General features: G+C 42.1%; 2 protein-coding genes across 3 annotated transcripts; one reads left to right on the plus strand and one right to left on the minus strand.

Annotated features, from left to right (window-relative positions):
* Positions 1-14: 14 nt before the first annotated feature.
* LOC125528353 lies at positions 15-1,685 on the plus strand. 2 transcript variants are annotated; one of them, XM_048692827.1, is made up of 3 exons: positions 15-678; positions 819-1,056; positions 1,134-1,685. In XM_048692827.1, exons 2-3 carry the CDS (start codon positions 884-886, stop codon positions 1,453-1,455), a joined length of 495 nt encoding a protein of 164 aa, XP_048548784.1. In that variant the 5' UTR covers positions 15-678; positions 819-883; the 3' UTR covers positions 1,456-1,685. The 2 variants fall into 2 exon arrangements, with proteins under 2 accessions (XP_048548784.1, XP_048548785.1); XM_048692828.1 differs by having other exon boundaries at positions 15-1,056.
* A 5,389-nt stretch (positions 1,686-7,074) lies between these two features.
* LOC125528352 (tetratricopeptide repeat protein 27 homolog) lies at positions 7,075-9,885 on the minus strand (the record flags this gene model as incomplete). The annotated part of the gene is given in 1 exon segment (XM_048692826.1): positions 7,075-9,885. A coding segment is annotated over 1 exon segment (2,435 nt), but the record flags the coding sequence as incomplete, so codon positions are not given.

The raw sequence follows: 9,885 nt of genomic DNA on the forward strand, positions 1-9,885 counted from the left end.
GTGGTGGAGATCCGATCGTCGGGGGCTTCGATCGGGAGACTCAGGAGCGGGACCGGCTGGGAGTTCGATCGAGAGGGCTGGCTGGGGAGATCCGATCGGGAGGGCCGGCTGGAGATCTTCGATCGGGAGACTCAGGAGATCGAGGACGGGGGCTTCGATCAAGAGGGGATGAGACAGGCGGCTGGGAATCGGTAGCACGAGTTGCAACGTGCTGACAAAATTAACCTAGCTCTGATACCATGTTAGGAATATGCAACTTGTATTCCCATGAGGCCATAGGCCGATATATATATACATGTACAGGTGTGGAACATATGCAGAAAACCCCTTATACAACGGGATAAATACAAAGGGATACATGACTTATATTATAACTCTAACACAAGTCAACTCTGCCTGCCAGACGTAGAGATCTAAGCCGAAAAATTGGACGATATTCAGTGCCTTGGAAATACATATAAAAAATCTCCAACTTGGAGAAACAGAAAACAAGATCTTAGTTGATGCGATGCATGGATATGCTGGCAATGGCATCAAAGAATCTTGAAAGGGTGTCACAAAACAGGACACTATATCATGGCATGCAATCCATCGCTTTCGGCCAGCCACGCGGCTTTGAAGCCACAACTGCTCACAAAGGGAAAATTCAATAATGCGTTGCCCTCCACAATCCAGACGGTAAGAAATTACCACTGCAGTCTTGTTTCAATTATTTCATGAGTCCTCTAGTCCATTGAATGTGAATATTGTTTCTCTTGACATGATGATTTTTTTTGTATACCTCTGAAGATGACAATCATATATTTACATTCGTACAGGGACAGAACTTTTTTTCTGATCAACAAGAGATGGAGGAGACAACAAATACAAGAATCTATACATAATGGACGCAGAAGCCGGGGAGAACGCTGGTGAAGCGGAACAGATAACAGATGGCGATTGGACTGGCACACACACACTGCCAATGATCTCGGAACAGAGACTGGATCGTGTGTTCTCATCAAACCATGACAGGCCTGCAGATGCGCCGGAGCGCGACCATGGCCTAGACCCCGGGTACTTCGTTGTTACTTGGTAAACACAATCGACCGCTCTGTGGTGAGGGTAATCCAGAGTGGGTATGATTTCTCCAGGCACGTGAACCATCCAGTCTTCAGTCCAGATGGGCAGAGCATCGCGGTGACATCGGACCTTGCTGCGGTGTCCACTAACCCAATGTCGCCTCCAATCTTCTTGCACTCGGTGAGGCCCTATTGTGACATCTTCACCGTTGATATCGACCCTGACGACATGGAGGAGAACCAGGATGTGGAGAAGTTTGCCCGTGTCATGCATAACAGATACGAGAACTCTACTCCTGCCTGGTCCGTGTTCTCGACTCATGACCCGCATGCACAGTGGAACCTCCTTGTCATGGAGGAAAGTTACACCCCGTCGTGCCCGTATGCAAATTGACGGAGGTGAAAGTTGGCACATGACAGGCCAGATAGCGTCCTGAAAAAGTTCTGTTTCTTGCTCGTTTGGGATTCATTGTTTGAGATGTATCTGGAATTTCTGTTTGGATTGCTGTTGAACATTTGCATTTTACACATTTCATCTTGATGTAATGAGACTTCAGAGTTTTATACGAGGATTCTGAATTGAGTACTCAGACAAGTTTCAGAGAAGTGTTCGTTTTCATCACACAAGTACAAGTGGCCGTAATGATTTATTTACATAGAAAGGGGTTCAGGTTTTCGCGGGGGTGATTTTCTGGGGTTTGTGGCTCTGGTAGGAGCCAGCAACCATGGATCCTCCCCTTCCTAGGACGTAAGATTATCTGGACGTCAAAGAAGCGGGAGGGATGCTTGGTTTTCAGTACACATTTTGTCTTGTTTTCTGTTCTGGTTAGTGTGGTAACAGCGATCTGAGGAAGTACCTGATCTGAGAAAGAAGTTGCCTGCTCTGGAAGCAGGATCCAGTTTGGCTGGGGTTCAAGGATTATTTTTGTTTGTTTGTTTGCATAAGGGGCTACCGATAATTTAATTGTCATTTTACAACATTTAATTTTCAAAAATTTAAGCAAAGGCCAACAAAACCAGTAGAGAAATACAAAATGTAGTAATCCATCCGATCATATTACTTTAATGCAACTTTCGTACAAACTTGTACTAAAGCTGCGATAATTAATTTGGATTGGAGAAAGTACAATTTTACCGCTATCGGTCGACCTCAGTTAAGTTACAGAGCTAAGAATTGCATGCAGAAAGTATACACTAAGAATTCAATGAGTCCTTCCTGACCAGAACTACGACAGGTGATAGGTACACTAGCAGGTAGTATGGGGCGGCACGCCGCGCCTCACTGGCTCGTCTGGGAATTGTCGAGTACAGCATCGCGTGATTTTTTGTTGAACACAACAAATATTGAGTAAGTTTGGCAATACAAAGCACAAGAGAGAAAAGGGAGTGAAATATAGAAACTATTGATAAAAGCTAGATTTCAAGGAAACCCATGGGAATTTGGTTTACTTGACTATATGAAATCCAAACAACTATCAGTAAAAGCAATATTTTAGAGATAACATATGAGAATTCGTTGTACTCAATTGAAGCAAAAACTTGCAAGAGGAAATTTGATGTAAGCAACAACAATTGTAACACATGGTAACATAGTCACCAAAGTATTTAGAATACAAAATCGGAAGTCATGAATAGAAATAAAAACTAATTACAGATACATCTGGTGCGACATGTAGATTCCAATTTATGAAGACACAAGTCAAGTTTTATGTGCTCTAACATGTACAACGTAAACTTGTAGATGAACAGATCCTATGATAGAGATAAATTGGCCCAATTATTATGTGAAATACAAACTGAAATTTTTGAAATTTGGAGAGTAATATGAAACATGAAAGTTTAAGTTGTACAAAGGACAAATATCTAACGCAAAATGCTTGTTAATATCTATTGCTAATTATTACCATCACTGCCGGAGTATATGGCAGGGTAACAGGATACCATACTGGAAAGGAATTGAGGATGATTTTTTTTTTATGATTTTGAAGATCATTCAGAGAGCATTCTTTGGAATCAATAACAGGGCATGCCAGCCCACTTTTGATCATAGTCTGGAAATAATATCATGCCTATATTGTGCAAAACTGCTTACAGATGGATCTAGATCATATAACCTTCTCTAGTACCTATATCAACAATGACACCCTTCTCATCTGATATGCTTCGTTAGGTATTATCTATAGTCTTGTAACAAAATAAGCAGCTATATCTCAACAAATTGAATGAGTAGTCAAACCAAGTCAACTATTTTGGCCAGTTAAAAAAATAGCAAGCCAACAAAAGATATGTTGAATTTCTTTCAGGATTTTTTTCATATTCTGAGAGCAACAAAGAATGAATAGAAAAGACCTCAGAATGAACATGAAATTCAAATCCCAATTGTGAATCTGCCAGGGCTGGCTTGATCTGGCCATCTTTGCTTGAGTCAACTTGGAGTCCAGCCAGCCGCTTGCCATTGTGGATCATGGAGGTTCTGATGCTTCGGTCACCCAGTCGCAGGTGACAGTTGGGCAGGTTTCTGTGCGTGACAAGGTCAACGAGATTCTCTTTGAGTTGGAGATTCACAGCTTGCTCGCACGTTTGGAGAGGGCTAGCCCTGGATTTGGCAAGAAAATTGTGGAGGAGGCTCTCCAGAGCAAGAGCAAGAAGAGTAGCGCCACGGAAAAGGCGTCCGCAGCTTCTTGATGGTTGGTCACCAGTCTCTTGGGTTGTCCTTATGGCTTGGCTTGTCTCCGTGGATTTGGTGGTGCCTATGGTCTTCGTTGAGGGTTTCTTTGCGATGTAGCAGTGTGGGGAGTGGTGGTCGTTATGTGTTGGGTATGATTGTTGGGTCGATCATGTGCTTATGGGGTTGCATTCTCTGTGAGTAGTCCGCACGTGATTTGTTTGTATCGGTTTTTGCCCGGTTTTCCGTAAATTAACTGGACAATTCTCTTCTACTTAATTAATCGATGAGGCAAATCTTTTGCCTCCGTTTCAAAAAAAAACTTTGAGCCAAATCAAGGCAACGTGAACTTCAGCACCCCTCTTGGCAAGAAATACTATGGAACATGGAAGGAAAGGCGATGATTTGCAATGTACAGACGCATGCAAACAGTTTTTTTAGCATTTCTATTTATAGTACAGGCTGGGAAGATGCATCTCCAATTCAATCACTCACAATCTCATGGCTTTTTTTTCCCACAAAAATAATCCATGAGATTTGAACTCAGAGAAGATATACAATTCAAAACATCAGAATTGTTTAGCACGTAACATCCAGCTCATCTTAATTGCAAAAATATATGTTAATGCCAATGAGTGCACTGGACACTTAGGGAGGAAAATATGTAAAGTAATAACCAGTATTAAAAATAATCATGCAACATCAGAGTCCAAGTATTTGATCCAAATTTACAGGCAACAACCTAAATGAAGACAATCCAACCGCAACCATAAATGATTTTTGTACACTCCCAGTACAGGCACAACTTGTGTTGCGATGAAAGGAGCTACTCAATGGCACACTTTGCTGCTAACTGGAAAAAGTAATAATATTTATTGGTCAACCTTATAACATCCTTTCAATCATCAGCAGTTGAAGAGAAGCTCTATTGGAGTATCTATTAATACTTCACATTTGACAGTAGTATATTGTCTTCACAAAACTGTTATACCAATACACTGCAGAAGGACTAATGCATGGAGAAAGAAAGAAACCAAGCTAAACTGAAAAGATAAACACAGCGAAACCATTTATCATGTGGAGACCCAATCGCTTTGGGCATGCGGATCAGATTCTCTAGTAATCCTTATAATAGAAAAAAGACGAGCAAATTGGTGAGATACATCACACTGCATATGTATACTTACTCCTCAATTCATATTATTTCTTAGGGCATGTACAATAGTTGATAAGATAGTCTTATCTTAAGTTTTGTATGTAAATTAGAGATGGCAAAAAAACATATCTACAATGGGCCATCTCTTAGCCTTATCTTCAATAATTAGTTGTTCCTAAGAACATGGTGAGACAAATTGTGTTAAAAGATCATCTCTTGTCTTCTCTTAAATAAGATAAGACAAGCCTTCTCTTATGATTTCTCTCTTCTCCACCTCATCAATTATCCTACATGGCCCTCTTAAGATAGAACCATTGTACATGCCCTTATGATTAATCCCTATACTTTTTCCTCATAAGCCTGCATTTGAAAATTCTCAATAGCTACTCTTGGCGAGTGGCCTTCCAAGATTTAAATTGCCTACATTCATGCCAAAAAAATTCCCAATGTTGAATCTGTCATATTATGAGAAGATCTTTTTTTAATACATTGGAGAAGACCAAAAAAACTAGTCAGCCTCTTAGTTTAATATAAGGGGGCACAATTTTTTTTTATCAAAGATATGATGAACTTTTTCCCTCCCCTCAAAAAAGAAGGAAGAAGATGAACTTGTCCCTAATTCAGGCGATCCTTTCTTTCTCTGTGGAACTGATTGTTCCACAAAATTATAAAGCCTGTACTGATGCACACACAACCTAAGGAGGTCTATAATGAAGTTGAAATAACATGCTCGGAAATTTGATCAATCACAACGTGAGATCTTTAATTAAAATGCTAGGTCTACTAAGACATAGGGAACTCCCTACAAAAATGCCAATCTTTGTTCAGGCACCATATGGTCATACAGGTTGGGTATCAAAGTGTTTCATCATCTGCAACCATGATGTGTTGAAACATGGTGGTGCTCTCTTCAGTGTCCAGTCCAGCGTAGTCACTGCTGCATCCTTCCGGGTACATACCAGCAGTCTGCAGAAGCTACGGCACCGAGGCGATCAAGGCAGCAGAGGGAGAGAAGCACCAGGATCAGGAGTACCGTCATGAGGTGTAGTTTTCGCGCTCTCCTCATCCGTCCTGGTCACCTCACGAATGTCGACGCCCACGACGTCAGCCTTCCCCTCCATCCTGCTGGCCTTCCCACCTTCCCGGATTGATCTGTCGGCTCCATCGGACCACTGCCGGGTGGCCACCTTGGCATGAATGCCGCGGCGCTCAGGACCCTGTGGTGTCAACGCCAGTGGCAGTGCCCTGGGAGTATATATCTACATTGCAGCGTTTCAAACAACGCATAGAAAATGTGATCTGAATATTCTGAAAAAAAGAGAGCAAAGCACAACATAGACGTAGCATAATTCCTATTTACCAGTATTAAGTTATGTTGTTAAAGTTAGATGCCATATGTAGCAATAATCTACAGTGTACTTTTGAAAGGGAAATACAGAGCACGTGGGATTAAAATATAAGGTTCAGTTTCACATGTATCCCAAGAACAAATCCCCAATATTTTACAGTGAGCATAAAAGGTAAACTGAACCAAGTAGTCCCCAGTATTCTGCAGTAACTAATAAGTAATAACCCATGATTTGCAAACACAGTATTACTACTTCAGATGGGCACTAAACTCACCATAGCAATAGTATTTATGTTTTTAGGACAAAAAGAGAATGTTTGTCAGTTAACAATCAAATAACCAAACAGGCAAAAACACATAAATGATAGCTGAATAGTCTAAAAAGGCATGTGTTTGGAGTCATTACATATGACTGAATAACCAATTTGCGATGTTGCAATTGTGCCGGTCAAGGAAAATGGTGAGATGGAATGGAACATGACATTGACAAACTATACTGCAGCCAGCAACACATTTACAATTATATCCAAAAGTATTGCAACCCACAAACTTATTTCAGTAGCACTTAATCTAAGGAAAAAAGTATATAGTGCCTTATCAGCGGGCTTGACCATGCAGAAGCAGCTGACCACAATTTATCATATTATCCATGCATAAGTATGAGTAGATTGTCCATGCAAGAGTCAAAAATAACCAGTTATATTGATATTTGTAGTGGAAGTCAAATGATGACAGTAAAAATCCTTCTTAGAATAGCATATGTATCTCAGAAATAAATTGGTACTGCAGAACATCATCGTGTTCATGTGCCATCCTAAAATGAGGAGAATTGGGAGAAAGAACAAACTGGATGAGTACTCTTTTTTTGAGAGCACGACAACACTTTCATTCAAACAGAAGCAACAGTACAAATATTTCTCCCAAATACAGTCTGGGATTACACATGATAAACCTGATTAACAGAGTGTTCACAGCTACAAGCTGGATTGTGCGCTGAAACATTGAGCAAACGACCAACATGAATAACAGAACAAGAGTAAATAAAGGGTCTGGTGTCTTCGTGCCGAACTTGAGCATAGACCATCGGGTGATGCGACTTGACGATGCTTGTCATTTATAAAGGGTCTGCTTTTTCGGTAAAAAAAAACTTTTTCTGTAAAGGGTCTGTGATAAACCATATGACAAGATGACCTTGATTCACAACCAAGATATCAGTAACTCTATGCATCGCCAATCAGGCCCCTTAATTGGTCAAGGCAGTCATTAAGTGATTTATACTCCTCCGTACCTGAGAAGTCCGTTGCCTGTTTCAAGGAGCTTTTAAGATGCATCTCAGCTGACAATAATTCTCGTCTGCTTCCAGTCGTGGAGGAAATCTCGATATAGACCTTGCAAAGTTGCAGAGAAGCTTGAGCATACTGAGTGAACTTCTTCTGATCATGCCATAATCCAGAACCCTGGAGGGATCGAACTTGCTTCAACAAAGCTTCCGAGCATGCCATGAGGTTGCCCTTGCTTTTATGCCATCTTGCATATAATCCCCAAAACTCTGCATTGCTAGCCCCACTCCGTACAATCTGCTGAAGGATATCACCAATTATATCTACTAATTGATTTGGTAGCCTGGTCTCTTTGTTTGCATCATCTGAAGCGTTGCTTATGGATTTAGCTTCTTGAGTAAGTTGTGTACCTTGTTCTTCGACAGAGGCCATCACCTTATCCAATAAATCAACATTGAAGCGCTTGTTCTTGGACAGATTTAATACCATTTTGACAGCTTCAAGTGTCAGTCGCATGTTGCATGTGTCCAAAGCAACCTTACTGTAATTTTCCCAAACTTCCCAGCTGTTCCTCTTGAACTTTACAGCTTCCTTGAATGCCTGGACTGCCGCCTGGCTCTTTCCTCTAATCATGTGCAGGCAGGCTATGTTGTTCCACGCTTCTCCGTTTTCAGGATCTATCTGCACAGCACGACTAAAAGCATCCACTGCCTTCTCAAGATCTTTATCCTTCCATGCAGCTGTACCATAGGCAAACCAGCCATCTGGATACAAAGAATTCAATGCCAATGCAGATCCCCAAAGAATTTTGGATGTATGGAAATCATTCTTGTTGTATGCACTGCGAGCCAGAGAGCGCAGAGCTCGAGCAGATTTGTTATTTGAGACTTCCAGGGCTTTCTTATAATGGTCATCATTATTAGTAGCATCGCCAAGTGAACACCATAGCCTTGGGTCATTTGGTGTAACAGAGAGCCGGGTATTTATTAGACTAACAGCATCAGCGACTTTACCCGATAATCGATAGCAATAGATTAGATTATCCCACAATTCGAGTTCTTTGAAGACACTAAGAGCTTCACCAAGTAAACCACAACTTATCAAAAGTTCACCATACTCTTTCCTTAATGCAGGGATAGATGGCATATGAACTCCAAAAACCAGTTTGGCTCTTTGTGAAACTACAGGAAATTCTTTGGCAATATCTTCAACCAAATTCTCCATCATTAACAGTGCCCGCTGTTTTGTCCGACTGCGGGTGGACTCCCACCTAATACGCAGAACATCACACAAGCTCCTGACCACAAAGTATGACTTGTCTTGAGAATCAATTGACTCTATGTATGGTGCCATCTCCCACCCAGACATTTCATCACTCCGACTACTCCGACTCACATGTAAACATTGTGCAAGTACAGCGGCCTGCTGGATAGCAGATAGCGATATCTGTGTGTTTGCAGATGTCATACTCTCACTGCTCGAGTCATTCCCATTTTCATCCAGTCTTGGTGTTCTTAGTATATCACAAAATTCATCACTTTCATCTGGAACAGAGCTCGTCGCTTTTCTGGAAGCCACACCATCACTCTGAGGTCCTGCTAGCTCTGTTGATTGGCCATCGTCAGCTGCTGGTTTAGAAGTCTTCGCAACTAGAACCATTTGGGACTTGGCGTCCACCTGGTGTATTGTTCGAAAACCAAGAATCCCTGTGAGAGAGAGATGAATCCCACATGCCTCTTGAGCACTATCCAGATGCAGCCTTGAAGCATCAACTCGACCATATTTATACTCCACGATTCCAGCTTCCAGAAAAGCAGCCGAGACAAAAGAACGGCCTTCTCCATCACATAACAAAGAACCCCAGTAGCTAGAGACCTTTTCAAGTTCACCAAAGTGGGTCAGCATTTGTTTCTTGTACACTTGTACTTGATCAAACAAAGAGGACGATAGCTCATCTAAAATATTTTGCTGGGACAAGGATGTTCTGCACAACCACCATGACACACTGCAACAATCAGAGGAGTCCAGACCCTTTATGCTTGTGAAGAGTAGTTCTGCAAAGACAATGAAGGGCAAGATGGCGAATTTCCCATGAACATGGGAACCAAAAGAAGCTAACTGATCCGAAGCCCAATCAACCCATTTGCTTCCAGGATCACTATGCCCCCCTTCATCCAAAGGTGAAGACTGGAAAGGGAAGGGTGAACACTTCCCCGACGGTCCCGTCACGTTCTGCTGCGTGAATGCGAGCAGCGCGGCCACCGCTGCGGAGAGAACAAGCGCGCACCTGCACTGGAACCCCTCGCCCGCGGCCCCTCCGCCATCCCCCCGGAGGAACGCCTCGGCAGCGGCAGTGAGGTCGGCGTAAACTTGCG

Source organism: Triticum urartu, unplaced genomic scaffold (assembly GCF_003073215.2).
Source record: "Triticum urartu cultivar G1812 unplaced genomic scaffold, Tu2.1 TuUngrouped_contig_4810, whole genome shotgun sequence".
NCBI lineage: Eukaryota > Viridiplantae > Streptophyta > Magnoliopsida > Poales > Poaceae > Triticum > Triticum urartu.